Source organism: Drosophila obscura, unplaced genomic scaffold (assembly GCF_018151105.1).
Source record: "Drosophila obscura isolate BZ-5 IFL unplaced genomic scaffold, ASM1815110v1 contig_4, whole genome shotgun sequence".
Taxonomy (NCBI): domain Eukaryota; kingdom Metazoa; phylum Arthropoda; class Insecta; order Diptera; family Drosophilidae; genus Drosophila; species Drosophila obscura.
In genome coordinates, this window is record NW_024542828.1 from 9,013,407 (window position 1) to 9,031,448 (window position 18,042).

Here is an 18,042-nt window from a genome sequence, read left to right on the forward strand (position 1 = left end):
CACCTAGGCCCCCTTTATTTAAACAGTGCAACACCTTCAATTATGCCGCGGAAAAAAATACTGCTTGTATATTTTTCTTGTAGATCCATCTTTCCTCTTTACTTATACAAAAATATTAAGACAATATCTTTCAGCTGAAATGAGTAAGAAATGTTTCAAGTTTCAGAATATCCGTACGTAGATCGAAGTACCCCTGGTTGACAAAGGGTTAATCTCTGTCCATAATCGAAAATCATATTTCTCGGTTTTGATCTTCGGTTTAATATTACCAGCTAGACAGTACTCTAAGCACTGAACATATAAATTTATCTGATTGATGAATCGATTTTTCACGAGATTGATCAAAACATCCAGTATATAATACATCCTAAACGGTTACATTTCCAAAAATAAATCTTTAAAATCGTTTTCAATGGCAGTGTGGTAAAGCGGCTACAGGTGGAACAGCTGTTAGCGCCACACATAGAGATGAGCTGATTCTGCAATATATATTGCACTCGAATACTAGACTGTTTCAGTTGTTCTTAAAGCTGCTTATTTTATTAAAAGTTGCGTCATTATACAAAAAATATTTAAATTCATTTGTTAAGTGATATTTATTTCCATATGTATGTTTTAATGAAATATATGTGACATTTCGGGCCCAACACGACTCGATATTTGCCACCGTTAGACAGAACTTGTTCATCTCTAATGGACATTGAATCCCTTTTCTGACGGACATTGATTTTGAAAAGAACGTGCTTCGGATATAGCAAGCAATGATATGACAGTGTCAAGATGTCGATATCCAAATTATTCGTAAAAGTATTCAATGAAAACATCTTTGACCAGCTGGACCAGGAGAATCCCTACTCAGACCTGGACGATGACTTGGAAGGAGCCAATTGTTCCACGCTGCCGGATCCGAAGCCGCTCAAGATTGACGAACTGTCCGTTTCCAAGTAAGTGGTGTCTGGAAGCTGCTCCGTTCCGTGCTGAACTGTGAATCCCTTTCTGAGCAGGCAAATGACCATCGTGAAGACATGGCTGGACGACAAATTTCAGCAAATTCAAACGGACAGCAATGAGGAAATCCGTCGCCTCTATGCGGAGACAGAGTCCCGCATCGGACCGGATTTGACCATATTCGATGTGGACTACACCACCACAGTGCGCGTATCCTCGGACAGGCTGGCCCTGCGCTCCCAAGGCAGTTTCAATACGGTGCGAACAAATTGTTGCGTTTATGGCGGCCGTTGGATGTATGAGGTAATCTCTATTTACGGGGACGGGGATGGTTATGGGGCCTGGTGGCCAACGGTCAATGACACACGCTATGTGGCCGGAGTGTGAGTTGCACGTGCGCACCTACTGAGAACTTGACCTTCTTCCCAGGTTCAACTTCACACCAAGGGAGTGATGCAAATGGGCTGGGCCTCCAGCCTTTGTCAGTTCAATGAAAATAGCGGCGTCGGTGATACCAAATTGAGCTATGGCTATGATGGCAGCAAACAGCAGATTTGGCATATATCCACCAAGAAGTAGGACTCATAAATACTCATCCTTGAATACAAATACTAATATAATAATACTTCCTCGCAGATACGGCGACAAGTGGCAGATTGGGGATATTATTGGTGTGACCCTCGATGTGGATAAGGAGCTCATTGAATACTATCGCAATGGTCGCTCGATGGGCGTGGCATTCAACAAGCTGGAGAAGGGTCCAGGCATTACCTTCTATGCGGCCATCTCGCTGGGCTACACCCAGGGCATTCAGGCGAACTTCGGGAATCGTCCGTTTGTGTATCCAGTGCCGGGATTTCAGCCACTCATGGCACGACCCATACTCAAGCTGCGACGCACCAATCTGCTGATGAACTACCTCACAAACCTGGCTGGCATTTTCGCCAAATACAATGCTCAGTATAAGGCCTCGGCGAACCAGAGCGAGGCTCGTGTGTCCACCAAGAAGACTGTTTACTGTATCTTTGCCACCATGCTGATTGAACGATTCACCAACGAGATCTTTGACTCGTATATCATTGAGGATGTGCTGCTGGCCAGGATATCCAGCATGACCAGCCTCACGGCAGAGAAGGAGAACCCGCACAGTGTGCTGCAGGGTCTGCTGTCGCTCTTCTGGAACTTCATGGAGGGCGACGAGATCAAGTTTGTGCTGCGTAAGATGGTGAATGCCCTGCTGGCCACCTTTACGCACACGGTACAGGGCCTGGACTATGAGAAGCATCGCCAGACGCTGGCCATTCTGCACTGTCTCTGCCTGCATGAGCAGACGAGGAAATTCTTGCTCGAGGGCAAGCTATTCAAGAAGCACTGGTGAGTAGGGGAGGGGGCTATATTCTATGCAGCATAAAGCTTATGGCAACTCTTTCAATTCTCAGCATTGCCTTCTTCCTGTACATCCATCCGCTGGAGTTCTATATTATGGAGGAGCTGCTGCCCGATCACTTGGCCTGGACGGATGGCATCGATGGGCCCAAGGACAAGTATCTCAGCGTTGTGGAGAAAGTGCGCAAGCTGACGGAGCCCCTGTATGCGGCTCAAAAGGATTTACTGAGCACCCTGATGATCAACAAAGATGGCACGGCGTCTAGTCCCTCCAGTCGTACGCTATTCCTGGCCAAGATGCGACGCTATGTCATCGATCTTAGCATGGAGCAGAGGGTACAACGCTTAGTCTCAATTTTAAATGTAGATAATATTAATTTTCATTTACTTTTTCCTTTTTTTTTTGTCATGGTGGCAGCCCTTCCATGCTTTCTTTTTCATGCAGTCGAGCATTCAGCATCCCCTGGACGCACCGGTGGCTCTGGCCTTTACCTGCATTCTGATCGATCAGGCTCGCAGTATGTTTAGGGAGGAGATGCCGGGGAAGAATGTGGAGGTGAATAGCGATTACTTTTTCGATGGCACCTTCGACTACATGCACTTTGATCGTGTGGGCGGCGTTCTATCGCATTTGCGCAAAGTCCATCGGCCGGATATCGATGCGCGTCTGGGATCGGTACGCACACAGCAGATTTACGATGAGGATCGCAACAATTCGAGAGCCAACGATATGGGTAGGTCTTTGCCTTCAATCTAATCAACGCCCAACCGCCTAAACTTCTGCTCTTCTGGCAGATACCACACTTTATCTGCTTGGGGAGAATGTGAACAATGTGGCGGTGATTGGACACACTCAGGGCACGAACAACACCACCTTTACGCACTTTATCAATCCGCGCGCCAATCAGGGCGCCGAGGCATCGCCCGGCAATGCCGATGGTGAGGCCAGTCTCTGCGAACTCTTGGATCTGTGCATCATTTTCTACTACTCGGCGGGGCACAAGTATATTGTGAAAATAGCCACGGTCAGGGATGAGATTGCTGCCCTGAACGATGTGCTCAAGGAAACGAAATACTATCGCGAGGATGTCGAACGCAAGCTGCTGGCTCTGGAGCAGCATGCCAGTATCTGCATGAACGATGCTCATACGCATGTGATGGGCGAGCTGCGCTCCAAATTTAGTCAGCGTCAAAATGTCTTTGCGGTGAGTTCCATGCAGCGAGAAGATCGGAAACAGATTTATTAAAATTTTATTTATCCGGCAGACCCGCTCCATATCGATGTCCAGAAAACAAATCTGGCTACGTGGCGTGGCCTTGAATAACCAGAGGCGTTCGCTGCTCATCTGGATGCTGGAGCGTATGATACGCACCCTGACGGTGAGCTAAAGAGCCTCCCTGCCATTGAAGCATTTAATTTATTTCCCTTGCTTGTAGAGTGCCTCGAATACGGGCCCATTGTTCTCCTTTGTGCCCGAGGTGTATGTGAATACTTTGCCCATTCTGCTGGACGCTGTGATGGACTTTAGTCATCACGATATGAAGGCCCAGTTCGAGGCGACGGATTCCGAGTGTGCTGTTACTTCGGCAGCCGAATTTTTGGGCGTGCATTCGGCGGATCCGCGTATTGTGCTAGCCTCCTGCAAGGATTCGCTGCTACAAGCCCTCGGCACGCTCACCTGCCACAAGGCCGGAGTGCGAGCGCTGGAACGATCCTCGCGCCGCTCCCAAGTGGCCCTGGTGCGTGCGCTACTGCGTCCGTACGAGAACAGGGCCTGGGGCCAGAGCAACTGGCTGTTGTTGCGCTTCTGGATGGGCGAGGGCTATGCGTACAAGGACTCCCGCCAGCCCTGTGTCTGGCAGGGCGGTTCGTTGCCGCTGCACATGGGTCTGTGCCGCAGTCGCTCCAAGAACGAGACGCACACGGGACTGCTGCACAATGTGGCACCTGCCAATCCATCGAAGCATTTCCAACGACTGATTGGCTCCAAACTGATTGAGGATGAACCGTTTGCCACCAGTTTTCTCAACTCAGTGCTGAGTCAATTGAACTGGGCCTTCTCGGAGTTCATACTGCTGCTGCAGGAGGTAGGAGGCGGCACTTAATTTGTATGGCTTTGCTTGACTCTTCATCTTCATTCTGTTCTTCGATAGATTCAAAACACGGCTCAGCGACAGGAGAACACACTGTTCGAGCCCAAGCAGCTGAAGATCTGCTCCATGTGCTTCGAGCTGACAGTCTCATTGATGCGCTGCCTGGAGATGATCATCACAGTGTCGCCGGAAATCGTTACAGATCCATCGCGTCCGAATAGCGATCTGCTGTTGAATCGCATCTGCCAGTTGATCAGCCAGGTGCTGTCACGGGTCACAGTGCCGCCGGGCTGCTTCCAGTTTGTGGTTGACATGTGCTCGGCCGATCTTAATGCGGTCACACACTTTCCAATTATTACAGCCGCCTTGGGCATATTGCTGGCCCTTATGCGCAGCGAAATGGACGTTGATATAACGCCGCAGAAGGTGACGCGCCTGTCGCGTGCCTTCCTCACCGATCCGAGCTTTCAGTTTGCCACACTGGAGTTTGCCCTGGGTGAGATACGTACGCCGCTGCTGGAGCAGAAGGATATACCGCGTGGCAACTTTGATCCGTCCGCCAGGCCGCACATTGATCCGCTTACCAACGATGTGAGGGTGCCGTTTCCCAGCAACTCGAAGCGCATTCGAGCCGATCCGCCCATCATTAAGTTTGCCCTGACCGACTGTGAGTAGATCTAATCGAAGAGCTGTTCAAATTTTTAACCATTTCTGCATACAGTTCCCACGCACGTGAACTCGGAGGAGATTGACAATATACGGCGGCTCATTGAGGGTCTGCGCATGAAGCAGACGCTGCTCTCGGACATCACACTACCGTCGGAGGATTCGCTGTGTCCCATATGCTGTGCGAAGCCCATCACTGCCGTGTTTACGCCCTGCAAGCATCAGTCGTGCAGCGATTGCATCATGCAGCACATGATGAACTCGAAGGTGTGCTTCTATTGCAAGACCACCATTCAGACGATTGAAACGCTGGATGGCACGCTCATCTATTCCAACGACGAGGTCGTTCAATCGCCGATGAGCGAGAGGGCCTAAGGGCGAGAGAGAAAACCCACCGAATAGTAAAACCAAAGATATATTCCTCTGGAAACCCAACCAAGTCTAGTCACTGTTAAAAGACAACAACCTGCTACGCTTAAAGTGTACATATATACTCGTATGTAGAGCGACATATATGCCACACCTACAGATAGATATTCGTTCAGTTCAATTATTATTTTGGCTTGCAAAAAGTAGTTAAGATGTGATATGCCCCCCACCCAAAAAAAAAAAAAACAGGGGGCACTGTAAAGCAAAAAGAACAATTAATTGAAACTAATTAAGTAGCACAAAATATAAAAATATGATCTCTGATTTTGCCTGATTAGCACATACATACATACAATATATAACATATATCTATAACTATTTCCAACTATCAGATCTGCATTTTCAAACAGAGCATCTTCTCTTTGCTCAAAGACTATCTATATGACATACTCAATGTCTATGCATTTAAATGGAACATTTTAGGAACTACAGATTAAACAGCGGAATCTGCAAATAAGTCTCAGAAAATATTTTATGTTATTAAAAGTAATTTATGCATTAAAATGGAAAATGTTGTTACAGTACAATGTGCATAAGATCCTTTATGAAAAGCGAATCTCAATTTAGTTTAAACCAACAGAATATAATCTAAGGAAATGTTTTCAAATATTAAGCTAAAACTAAATTGTTTTTAAATTTTAAAATTCTGTTAATTGATGGGATAAATTAAATATGGGAGAAATATGTTCTGAACTTCTGTTATTTTATATATTTATTTTCTATACCCTTTTATACCTCATTACTACTACTCGTATGTACTTACCCCATCAAGCAGTAGAATTTGTAGTAATTGTTTCTAAATATTTGTTCCAAATGAAAACTCTACACCAAAAAATTCGCATGCACCCATAGAAACTGTTGGACCTCTGCTCTGAAAACCTATTGGAAAAATAACAAAAAAATGCTATAGGATTTCGGAGACATTTATTTAATAGGCGGTGTACACATAAAAACTACTCCTTAAACATGTAACTACTACAAATATATATACATATATATACATATATATATATGTATGTATAGTAAATATATATAGAGTTTTATAATACATATATAGAATATATAATATATATTTGAGCGAACCTTAAGGTTGCCCTCAGGTGGTATCATGATGTTGAATGCGTGAAAAAGCCTTACAATATTTTTGACATGCTACTCGAAAATATTTTGTATTTATTTTGTTTGTGTTTGTGTGTGTTTGTTTGTGTATTTTCTTGTGGTATTGTCATATTTGAGAGGTCAAGATATTTGTAATCTTTTGATCAACATTTAGATACAGAAATATGTATATAGGTACTATAACAATTTATACAGTTTTCTTTAGCATATTTAGACATGGAGCTGCCAAGTGTTAAAGCCCTGTGTTTGACTAGCTACAGTGGGGGTGGGGGGTGGGGGTGCTATATCCTATGAGTATCAACAACTAACTAAACCCTAATAATTGCCAACTATTCCGTCACCAAAGCACGCGCGCGGCAACATTGAGCAGAAAACGGAATTATAATCAGAATCAGAATAGTATACATGATATGAATGTGAAGTTGCGACTCCGGGGGACTCCCAGGTACTGCTGCTGCTGCTCCTCTACAGAATCCGACAGGCATTCGAGTGCATGCGATGCGAGTGCCTGCCATTGCCATGACCAAACCCACTGCAGCACTGATGGCTGATGCCGCCTCGGGGACTGTGCTGGAAACTCTGACTGTTGCTCATCTTTGGCTCCATGTGATTGCAGCTGGGTGCATGGCTGTGCCTGTGGGAGGCAGTTGGGTTAATCAGTCAATCAGTCAATCAATCAATCAGTTCATTTGCCCGCTACTTACCCATGATTACAGATGCTCGAATCTGATATGGAGCCAGCCATTAGGCGCTGCTGTGGCTGTGGCGGTGGCGGTGGCAGGAACAGCGGACAACCACCACCAGCGGCCAGATTGCCATCTCCCCCTCCTCCTCCACCGCCATCATGTCCAAAGATGGCCAGCCGCATGTTGGCCGCCTTGACCACCGACTGCGACTCCACCTCGTGCACTTCCTCGATCATCTTGTCCAGCTTCTCCATGGCCTTGGTTTGCTTGGCTGCCAGGAAGGCCTTTCGCGCTGCCTTCGACATGGAATGGGGTCTGCAAGAGTCAGGCATCAGGTTAGATATTTGTTCAGGGTTCTGGGGGCTGAGGGCAATGAACCTGGCTGGCGCTGACTGGGCACGATGGGGGGGCGGTGAGTGCAGCGAAATGGATGACACCGAATCCCTGGAGCCTGGTCGATTGCCATGGCTGGTGCTGGCCTGGACCGGCACCACTGGCGGCGCCGTGGCCACTGCCATCGGCGGTGACTTGGCGCGCATCGGACAGACCACAGCCGACATGGCTGGCGGTGAGGGCGCCTCCAGGCTGGCGCTGTTGGAGAACGTGATTTTCCTATACAAAAGTGGAGCTGGAATGCTGTTCCCCGTGTGTCCCAGGACTTACTTGAGCTTGGTGTTCTTCTCCCGGTCCAGCGAGGCGTTCGATGTGGCGCCCTTGAGGCTGGCACTGCTGCACGTGGCCGTCTCGCGGGCCGGTGCCGTCGATGGTGGCGTCATCTGGTCCATGGCCGCCAGCTCCTCGGGCGTGAACTTGTCCGGATTGCTGGGCCGCGGCTTGGGCGGTGCACTGCCAATGCGAAACGGCGGCGGCGTGGGACTGAAGCTGCAACCTGGCGGCTGGTTGTTGTTTACCAGTGAACCGCGCGACATCTGCAAATCCTCGAGAAACTCCTCGGTGTCCAGGATCAGCGAGCCGAAAATGTCCGAGGGGGAGCGCATGAAGACATGACCCGTGGAATTGGAGCGGGAATCGCGTCGCTTCTCCTGATCGGTATACGAGTAACCGCCGCTGTGTCGCACCGGCGAATTGGCGATGCTGCGTCGTGCCACATCCTTGAAGGTCACCGGCGAGTAGATGCGACTGCTGCGGTCGTCTCCATGTGCTGCGCCAGCTGCTGCCGACGACTGATGCTGATGCGTCAAGTGTGCCGCTGCTGCCACAGTATTCGCGGCTGTCAGTACCACACCCGACATGCTGGCAGCCGCATGCTCCACTGGCGGGCCTGGAACTGCAACTGGAACTGAAGCAGGCAGGGGAGGCGCCATGGGCGTCACTGGCTTGGAGGGCGCCGGCATTATGGCCTTGGCGCTGGGCGTCATCGTATGCATCAGCAGGCCAGTGGCCAACTGCAGAGGCAGACGATTCTCGCGCTCCTCCAGCCAGTAGGTGGCCATGGTGCCCTTGCCCTTCACATCGATCTCGCCGCGCTCCAGGATCTTGTAGCTGGGCCCAATGAGGATTTTCGTGGACTCGGATATGTGCACCTTCATGGCAATGCTGGTGGACTCCATGCGCGAGGCGGTGTTCACAGTGTCGCCGAACAGGCAATAGCGAGGCATCTTCAGACCCACAATGCCAGCCACAACGGCACCAGAGTGCACACCCACACCTGTCACAGCAGCAAAAGAAATGCCCAGGATCAGTTCTTAGCTAAGGATACTATGGGCAGAGATTTCCACTTACGTATCCGCAAGTGCTGACCGGTCGAGGGATCCTTCAGATCGGTTATGGCATCCACCATATCCAGCGCCATATCACAGACTCGCTCCGCATGATTGGCATCCTTGTCGGGTGCCCCAGCCACCACCATATACGCATCGCCAATCGTTTCCACCTTGTACACCGAATTGCGTTCCGTCAGCTTATCGAAAATGGAGTACATGGCATTTAGCATGGAGACCACCTCCATGGGCGTGATGCGACTGCAGATCTCCGTGAAGGTAACAATATCCGAGAAGAGTATGGAGACGCTGTCGAACATCTGCAAAGAGGAATGCGCTATAACTTATAGCAGACCAGAATCCAGTGGGAGTATATTTTGTGGACTCACCTCACAGGTGTCAATGGGATTCTCGCCACGCCTGAGACGATCTGCCACCTGTTTGGGTATCATCTGATACAGCAGCTCATCGGTACGTCGCATTTCCTCATCCAACTGGGGGAATATATAACATATAGATATTGCCTGAATTTTTGCTGCTGTCGTTGACTTACCAATCGCATGGATTCCTCCAGCTTCTTGGACTTTTGCTGCTCCTGATCCAAGGCCAACTTCAGCTCCACCGACTGTTGAGTGCCCGCCAGCATGAGATCTCTGCTAAAGTCATGCATGGACAGATCATTGATGTAGAGTCCTGTGGTTATCAAGGAGGTCAAATCCGGCATGACGGGTGTGCCCAGGAACATGATCATGCGCCAGTTCTCCATGTAAACCATTTGACCTGCGGCACAAAAGAGGCCAAAGGTTAAGCAGAGACCACTGAGTGTGTTTGTGTGTGTCTATGTGTTAACCTTTCAATCTCAATGACTTCTCCGGTTCACTGCCATCATCGTGCAAGAGCAAATCATCATTTTGGACGTCCATGCGCTCCGTCACCGGATCCACAGTGACCAATTCGAATATGTTATTGGTGCGATTGAGTATCTGTTGGGGGGAGGAGGAGGAGGGGGATGTTTAGAAGGGGTTTATGGCGTTTTATGGCCTGTCACTTACAGTTTGAAATTTGAATGCAATCAGCGGACGAACCAAATCGAACCAGGCCGTTATTTTCTTGCCCAACAGTTCGGGCAGGATGACCATCAGAGAGTTGCCAATGCTGCGCACCACCATGTCAGCCCCAAAAACAATGCAAAATGGAAAGATCTCGAACAGCACATGGGCACTAATTGGCAAGTGCTTCTCCTCGCGGGTCATGGCCAGGGAGGCCAAGGTAAACGCGCGATTATCAAAGGTCAGCTGAAAGGTAACGTGCACCGTATCGAAGAGTATCTCCTCGCGCACCAGTTCAATGTGCATCTCCTTGTGGTAGAAGTATCTGGCCACCTCTCGGATCTGTCCCATGGTGTAGTAGACAAAGCCGCGCCTCTTCGAGCGATAATGCAGCGTGAGACCCTGCTTGGTCTCGTTCTCACAGATGAAACTGGGCGCACGCATCCGGGGATACGAGAACTTCAGGTACTCGTGCAGGTTGTCCAAGCCGTTGAGGAAGTCACGCATGTGACGACCCAAGACGGACAGCACACGATCATAGCCATATTGACCCACAAAGCCCACAAAATAGACGCCCATTTGGTCCATAAATTCGCGTTCAGAGACACCCAAAACCTGAATTATAAAATATTTATTTGGCATACAACATTTATTATAGAGGAAATGTTTTTGTTTTGTTTTGGACGCACCTGTTGGGCCTTTTTGGCCAGTTTCTGCAGTAGATTCTCGGGATACACCTGATGCACGCTGAATGAGGGCGAATCGATGCCCGCCTGCCGCCTGATATCCTCCCATTTGTCCTCGCCATACACAGACTTGATGTACTCGGAGAGATTCTCCAAGAGCAGACCGTACATGTTGGCACTGGGGGGCTGGAATTGGCTTCCTTAGGCTTCACTTGGCTGACATTGATTGCGGAACCTGTTTGGGATTTGGGGATTGCCATTAATTGATGGACACATTGATTGCTTGCAGCGTAATTGTGAGTGGAAGAAACTTAATTAATAGAGGAAAAACTACTTTAATTTTGCCCCAATATATATATAAATTTAATACCCCCCTGACACACATTCCCAAACCGCAAATTGGCAGTCCCCGCTGCCTTTTCAATGCCTTTTTAATGGGCTTTTGCTTTATGGCTTGGCATACTTTTGAATAGAATTTATTTACGAGTTTATCCGAATTTTCCACCGAGTGATTCTGCATTACACATACGCCCTGTGGGCTCCGGTCTGACCGCACAACTGTGCGAATTTCTGTGTGTCCCACTTGGTGGCCCAAATCATTTGAAAATTGATTGTTGATGTGGTCTCATTTGCAGCAGACATTCGGCGTCTCCAGTCGCCAGTCGTTTTGTCCCCCCGCTCCACCCTTTTCACTGTTGATTTTTCGCGTCAACGATGCGAATCTGCCCAGTCCCCTGAGCCAAATGTCTCGCCGTGGCTTTCAACGCCTCTTTGCTGGTTTTTTGGGGCCAACAATTACCAGGGTCAGTCAATGGGGAAGTGGTAGTCGTAGTGGAGAAGGGAGATGTAGAATGGCCGCACGTTTAGGATATTAATTTGGCTGGCATTTTGCAGCTGAAGTGCCAGAAAAGATAATTACACATCAACGTATACGCAAACGAAATCATTCCGTAGGCAATTCCTTTTTGACAAGAATTATAATTACAAGTGTGAATTTATTTGTATAACTAAAAGGAAAAGCACATTTAAATCACGATTATAATGTGAACCGAATTTGATTTAATTTTTGAAACCTTATTTAGGAACAAATGAAATTTAATTAATACGTTTTCGAGCCTTTGCTAAGTCTTCATGTGCATTGCCTGCCCGTATAAATTCTAGAAACGAGTCTGTGGTAACCTCAATTAGCCCCAACCGCCCATAAAGTACTTTCAATTAGTGGCAATAATTACATTATATATATATATAGTATGGTACATAATGTGGCATGTAGCGTCTCCCACTCTGCTGTGTTGCAGCTTGCAGTTCAAGTGAAATATCAGGCAACAGAGGGCATATAGCAAAAACCCATTAAATCATTCACTTATATCATTTCCATGGAGCTAAAAAGAAAGCCCAAGTTCTGGCGACGAGAGTTCATTATCCTTGGAGCTATGTAATTGCCTTGCAGCCCCAAGTGGCTGGCCTGTGGCTGTTAATTTACCGCCCCAAGTCCAATTGAGTTCTACTCGTACATGGCCGACAATTAAGAAGGCCGGGGCAATTGCTATTTATTTGCTTCGGGCTCTCTGAATCTGGGCTAATTGAATTGCATTCAAAGCGATGCACCTGGCTCTGTCTATGGCTCTGACTCCGACTCTGACACCGAGGCTCGTGCTTGGCCATGGGTTCTAAGTTCTAAGAATAAATTGCATTGCCAAGATTTCTCTTCACTGCGACTCCTCGAGCGACGACTCCTTGAGGTCTTGCGGCACGTTGCAAATGAATAGCATTTGGTAGCATATGTTTCCTTTTGCCAGGCTTCGCTCTGAATGGAGGGCAATTCGCATATGTTCGTCTCGATTGCCAACCGAGTCAATTTGCCAACTGTAAATTGAGTCATGCTGCAGTCGGCTGCACTCATTTGGGAATTTATCCACACTCTCTTCGGGGCTTTTGACTAACCAACAAACTAACAATTGCAGCCAAATTACAAGCAGGCTGTGGCACACAGCATCCCAGCGCATATACCGACACGGCATATGCCATTTCTGAGAATGAGGTGGCAATCTATTCAGGGTCTCCCTTGGGTTTCCCTCCCCCGCTTCATGGTTTATGGTTTATTGCCATTTGTTTTGTCACAAAAGTCATTTCATGCGCTTTGAGCAGCTTCACCCCATTATCCATTCGCACATAAATTCCAAGCTGGCAAATCGGGTAGCAAATCATAAATTTATGCATATCAGGCAATTTATTTAAATTTTTTACTGCTGCCATCGCCATCTATGGGTGCGGCCATTCAAAGCGGACAGAAGTGGCCCCAAGTTGAGGTCTCAATTGTGACAAATGAAAATTCATTGTGATTTCTTTAAGGTTAGCTATCGGGCTAGTGTAGTGTAATGGTTGACTTAAAGGCTTTTATGGCATGGGATATGTTTATTATTATATGGGTGCTTGCATTTAAGTTTTTGATTAATTTGTTGGGTAAATGGAGCTTGCAATAATTTCAAATTATTCTTTAACGAAAGTTCTAACCAGGAATTCATTCACTTCTTGTCTCCATTTCTCTGTGAAATATCTCTGTGATAGAGGTAGAGATTTAGGTATTCCCGCAAGCTCCATTTAATCCAGATTTAATTCTTAAACTTTTCTATGAACAAGTGCCCTCACATCCTAAAAAAACCCGATATATTTCCCTTGTTTTTCCCCATAAAAAATATAATTAAATATAGGATTTCATATAAACAAAGAAACCGGGATGTCTTGACGTCAACTTTCACGAATCTTTTTTGCTCTGATACCAATTTAAATGTTTTGTGTTTGTTTTTTGCTTGTGGGTTTTCTATTTTCTATCTTTCAGTTAAATACATAGATAAATCGTTGTGTTATATTCAAGTATTTGTAGCGAGTAGAATATGCTCAAAAATATTTATAAAACACAATCATGTGTGAACTATAAACCAGAGAGAGAGAGAGAGAGAGAGCTGAGCAAGAAGTAAAGAACACAAAGTACAAGACAGCGAACAAGCTAAAAAATTGTACAAAAAAAAACACAATATAGTAGAAGAATATAGAAATACAGAAATACAGAGTCAAAACAACAAGTTAAATGAAACTGAAAGCTTCGACCTTCCAAGATCTGAACATTGGGCAGTAAACACGCCCAGCTAAAAAAAAAGAAAACGAAATATTATATAGCGAACCAGTTGTGCCAAACATATCAAAACATTGTCCACACTGGTGCTGTCATCCGTGGACTGAACAGACTTGAGTAATCATATAGATATTATATTATAGTATATATGTTTTTTATTACATATTTGTTTTGGGGTTTGGGGTAAAAGCAGGCCCTCGGCTCTTCCTCGACGTCTCTTCCGTTTCATGAATGGAATGCAAAGTGGGCTGGATATATACGAGTATGTATATGTGGATATAGCAATTTGTATACTTTTAAAGTCAAAAATAATAAACAGGATGTACAAGTTGTGTCTTCTGTGACGTCAGCAGGCTATTGATAAACGCATGACTTCTGCACTCAGATCAGAGGAAGGCAGAAGGCACATCCCCCAGGCGCTGGCTGGCCACAGACCGATTCATTTACTAACTGTTAATGGCTTTTCAATGTGTGTATAGCGCAGAAATATTTTTAGCACCAAGAACTTTTAACTCAAAATTGTCAGCAACAATGTTCTATATAGTAAAAACGAAACAAATTGGCATAAACGTGCATAGCATTTGCCTATTTTGTCAGTTTTTCATGGCATCATCATCATCCATCCATCATCATCATCTGCGCACATTTTGTGACCAGATTCAAGGTTAGATCTGTGCAATTTCCATATAAATAGGATTTCTATTTTTTTGAAATGCATTGACCCTTGTGTCCTTGGGGATTTTGGGATCAAATTGGTACAGAAATATTGTTAACAAATATACAGGCAGATGTAGAACTCAGCCTGAGACTGAGATAAGATAATTTAGCAATTTCCAGCTAGAATAAAAACCTTTTCTCGTCTGGCATACAATTTTAATTAAATTATAAACAAAATTTGTATTCGAAAGCCAAAAAAATTTATGGAAGACATTGAGAGCAAAACGTAGGTATAGTACGACTATATAGCATTCTATGGTTATGTATCCACATCCACATCCTCAGTCTCTTCCTCTGCAATTGCCAGGGGGAACAATTAATTTTCAAGTTCATTTGCGTGGGCCGATGTCGGCTGGGGAGCAAAGCCGGAGCAGACCCTAGCTGGCCATAGCCTTATAGTAGATACTGATTTCGGGTTGCAGAACGCACACAGATCATGCGAGAGTAGAGAGCATACATATGTATGTATGTATATCCACACAGATATCTCGTGTACATACAATATTTATTTTTATATTCAGAGAAAATTCATTTGAAGGTGTCTGCTATATGTTAAGGTTAAGCATCTACATAGTGTATATATATATATACAGATTCGCTTGAAAACTATGTGCTAGTGCTTAGTATACGATGTATTTATGTGTGTATCAGCATTGTATATTAAACAGCATAGAGTGAGAAAGCATTTCAGGAACTACGAGTATGTACGAGTATGTGTGACATTAAAAAACATTATGCTGTATTTATGAGGCAACAGATGAAGAAAAACAAGCTAAAAAGAAACGAGAAATTTCAATATAGAAATGTAGTTGGACTAGGCCATGGCGTGTGCTGTTCAGTTGGTAATTAAATAAGAACTCTCAAAGGTGTAAGATTCCCATTAAAATGTTTTTTTTTTTTAAACTTAGTTTCAGAAAAAATTATTATTTTAGCATGTCACATTAAAAATAAAATACTGCTTCCTATATAAATCATTTTTCGTTAATCTAAAATCCTTTTGCAAGGTGGGGCATGCCATTACCTGTCCATCAACCAAGTAAATCCGCACACAAATCCCACATCAAAACTTTCAGAGTACATATTTTCATGAATTTTTGTGCAGACATATAAAAAGAAAATGCTCATAATCAGGGCTTTGCCAATAGTTATATGTGTGTATATTTTTTTGTTTATTTGCTAATCTTCTATGACTCAAAATGTATATTTGTAGATGATTTGTTGTTGTTGTTGTTGGTTGGATTCTGTGGTGGAAAACCGAAACAAATTGCTCATTTGCCGCATTGACATTGTAGAACTCTTACAATTTTCTCTTTATTCAGTTGCGTTTCATTTCATTTGACAAAGCCATATACAATTGGCCTTCACATTGGGATTTTCGGGGGGATTTATTAGAGAGCAAGTGTGAGAGTAATAAAATGTAGATAAATTATTGTTGGAATTTCATTCAGTCAGTCCGTGTCTGACGGTGACAGCTAAATATCTTTCACCCCCCCAGATGTAATTTATAATTGAGTTGTGTGTAATTCTGTTTCTTATACATATGTATATGGAATACTCGGCAAGCAAATTGTCCGACATTGTTTTGCATGTGTGCCACAATTAGCTTCATTTTTGACCTCATTTCTCAAGAGGCCACAGAGCCAAATTACATTTTATTTATGAATATTTTTGTGTGGTTATTCGCTTGGCTTGAAAAAAAGTACGAGCATGAGAAATTATTGCAGGAGGTTCTAAAATTAAATTAAATGCTGGGTACTTTTTTAATTGGAACGTGTGAGTAGCGGAACACGTGTCTCGACACTAAATCAACGTTTACTTAGTTTCTATTTTTATTATACATATGAATATGCATCTATAAATCTCTGTGAATAAAATCAATTGGGTACATTGATATGTGATTATTATGCTTATCCTTTTTATAGTTGAAATAGTAGATAGAATTTCAAATATACAAATTAAAACAAATTGTTTAGGCAATATTTCTAATATTTATTTCTTCAAATATGAAGTTTCTTATAATATTATTTTATTAATTTCAACTGATAGACAGTCAATAATTATTATTATAATTGTCTCTATAATATCACAATTTTATCTCCTTTTAGGGCACATTTATCCCAGCCAATTTTCGTGTGTCATTTAGGAGCACATCAAAGGAAACCCAAATTTAATTGAATTAAATATAGTGCAATTAAAAGTTGAACAACAACTCGGCCGCATGAGAAGCCAAAAAACTGTGCCAGAAAGTAAAAGTGCACTCAATGATTGGCAAAATCAGCAAAAAAACCTTTGCCAGGTATTTCCCAATTTCTCAATGGTGTTAATTGTTCTCTTTTTATTTATTTTTAGGGGTTTTTTTTTTGTTTTTTCTTGGTTCATCAAAGTGCATTCGTATTGTACTGAAAGTCAAGTTCAAGTTTAAATGAATGTTTGCTTAAGGGCATAAAATACTCAATTCGCATTATAATCAGATAAACAAAGTCAAAAGAACATTTGAATGCAAGTGCATGCGGCCTTGAATGCTGCGGTTCGGGTTGAACGATGGACACCCACCAGGAAGCTCTGTGTAAGCGATCCACATGATCCACAGATGGAAAGGTCACAGCGATCTCCATGGAAAAATGCTCTATAAATAGCGACATATGTAGTCCCACCCAAGGCGGAAGGGGACTGCCCTTCAACCCTGCTCGTTGTAATCGTAGCTGGTTGGGGCATCTTTTCTCGTCTTTGTCTAAACAATTATAGAGGAATTTCCTTGGCCAAAAGAAATAGCATTCGGATATTTGGAAAATATTGCAGCACGTGGGTAGGCTTTTATACTCTTTCACAGGGAATACAAGAATTTGAATCAAGAGTTTGCAAAGAGCAATATTATTTCATGTCATTTCATAATCCTTTCGATTCGACCAGAGCTGTAATCACTAAGGTTTCGTTAAATAATATTTCCCTGTGGTTTAATCTGGAAGGGTATTCCAGATCTGCATTATTTCTTAGACAATTTTTTTGTTTATTTATCCGTTGAAGGCATGTGGGTGAAAATGGTTTTTCCATTACCAGGAAACTAGCTTCAAGTAAATGGGAAAAATAACCAGAAAAGTAAACAGCAAATAAACTGAATTTGCATTCCACAAAGTCACAGATTCAAGGAACTTCAATGAGCAACGAAAACTACAGGAATTACTGAATGGGAATGGTAGAGCATGAGGGCAGAGTTCAGTGGTCAATTCAATACCACAATTGACGCACTTCCTTCGGCCATTTAGGCAGTGCAACAAAATGGAAAAAATATCAAATGTATAAGAAATGACAATATATTGTTCAGTTATTGTTTAAGAAACATTGGATTATATGTGGGCTAATTTGGCTTGCTTTCATTTTACGATCATCGCCAGCGTCATTGAATTTTCG

At 44.2% G+C, this 18,042-nt stretch overlaps 2 protein-coding genes and 1 long non-coding RNA gene across 4 annotated transcripts in view; 2 read left to right on the forward strand and 1 right to left on the reverse strand.

Moving 5' to 3' along the window:
- The first annotated feature begins 669 nt into the window (after positions 1–669).
- LOC111065017 (E3 ubiquitin-protein ligase RNF123) lies at positions 670–5,838 on the forward strand. The gene is made up of 11 exons (XM_022352953.2): positions 670–944; positions 1,005–1,251; positions 1,378–1,523; positions 1,585–2,322; positions 2,388–2,670; positions 2,753–3,068; positions 3,130–3,539; positions 3,601–3,714; positions 3,772–4,422; positions 4,489–5,095; positions 5,150–5,838. Exons 1-11 carry the CDS (start codon positions 781–783, stop codon positions 5,467–5,469), a joined length of 3,996 nt encoding a protein of 1,331 aa, XP_022208645.1. The 5' UTR covers positions 670–780; the 3' UTR covers positions 5,470–5,838.
- Positions 5,839–6,800: 962 nt separating this feature from the next.
- The window catches only part of LOC111065283 (soluble guanylate cyclase 88E), a 41,710-nt gene continuing 30,468 nt past the window's right edge, over positions 6,801–18,042 (reverse strand). The window contains exons 3-12 of one of the 2 annotated variants that reach the window (XM_022353397.2): positions 10,788–11,019; positions 10,102–10,713; positions 9,900–10,032; positions 9,603–9,829; positions 9,439–9,543; positions 9,072–9,369; positions 7,992–8,997; positions 7,707–7,919; positions 7,347–7,643; positions 6,801–7,276 (exon numbers count right to left, since the gene is read on the reverse strand). In XM_022353397.2, the coding sequence (XP_022209089.2) occupies positions 7,108–7,276; positions 7,347–7,643; positions 7,707–7,919; positions 7,992–8,997; positions 9,072–9,369; positions 9,439–9,543; positions 9,603–9,829; positions 9,900–10,032; positions 10,102–10,713; positions 10,788–10,955 (3,228 nt within the window). In that variant the 5' untranslated portion in view covers positions 10,956–11,019 and the 3' untranslated portion in view covers positions 6,801–7,107. Of the gene's footprint in view, positions 7,277–7,346; positions 7,644–7,706; positions 7,941–7,991; positions 8,998–9,071; positions 9,370–9,438; positions 9,544–9,602; positions 9,830–9,899; positions 10,033–10,101; positions 10,714–10,787; positions 11,020–18,042 lie in introns of both variants that reach the window. The other variant, XM_022353389.2, reaches the window with a different exon arrangement.
- On the forward strand, positions 13,976–14,324 carry LOC111065348. Its single transcript, XR_002606985.2, has 3 exons — positions 13,976–14,034; positions 14,111–14,179; positions 14,237–14,324. It is a non-coding gene; the product is annotated as an uncharacterized LOC111065348 (long non-coding RNA).

Coding starts and splice junctions, on each gene's coding strand:
- LOC111065017 (XM_022352953.2), top strand. CDS start 781: ATGTCGATATCCAAATTATTCGTAAAAGTATTCAATGAAAACATCTTT. Junction 945..1,004: donor GACGAACTGTCCGTTTCCAA/GTAAGTGGTGTC, acceptor CTTTCTGAGCAG/GCAAATGACCATCGTGAAGA. Junction 3,540..3,600: donor AGCGTCAAAATGTCTTTGCG/GTGAGTTCCATG, acceptor TTTATCCGGCAG/ACCCGCTCCATATCGATGTC.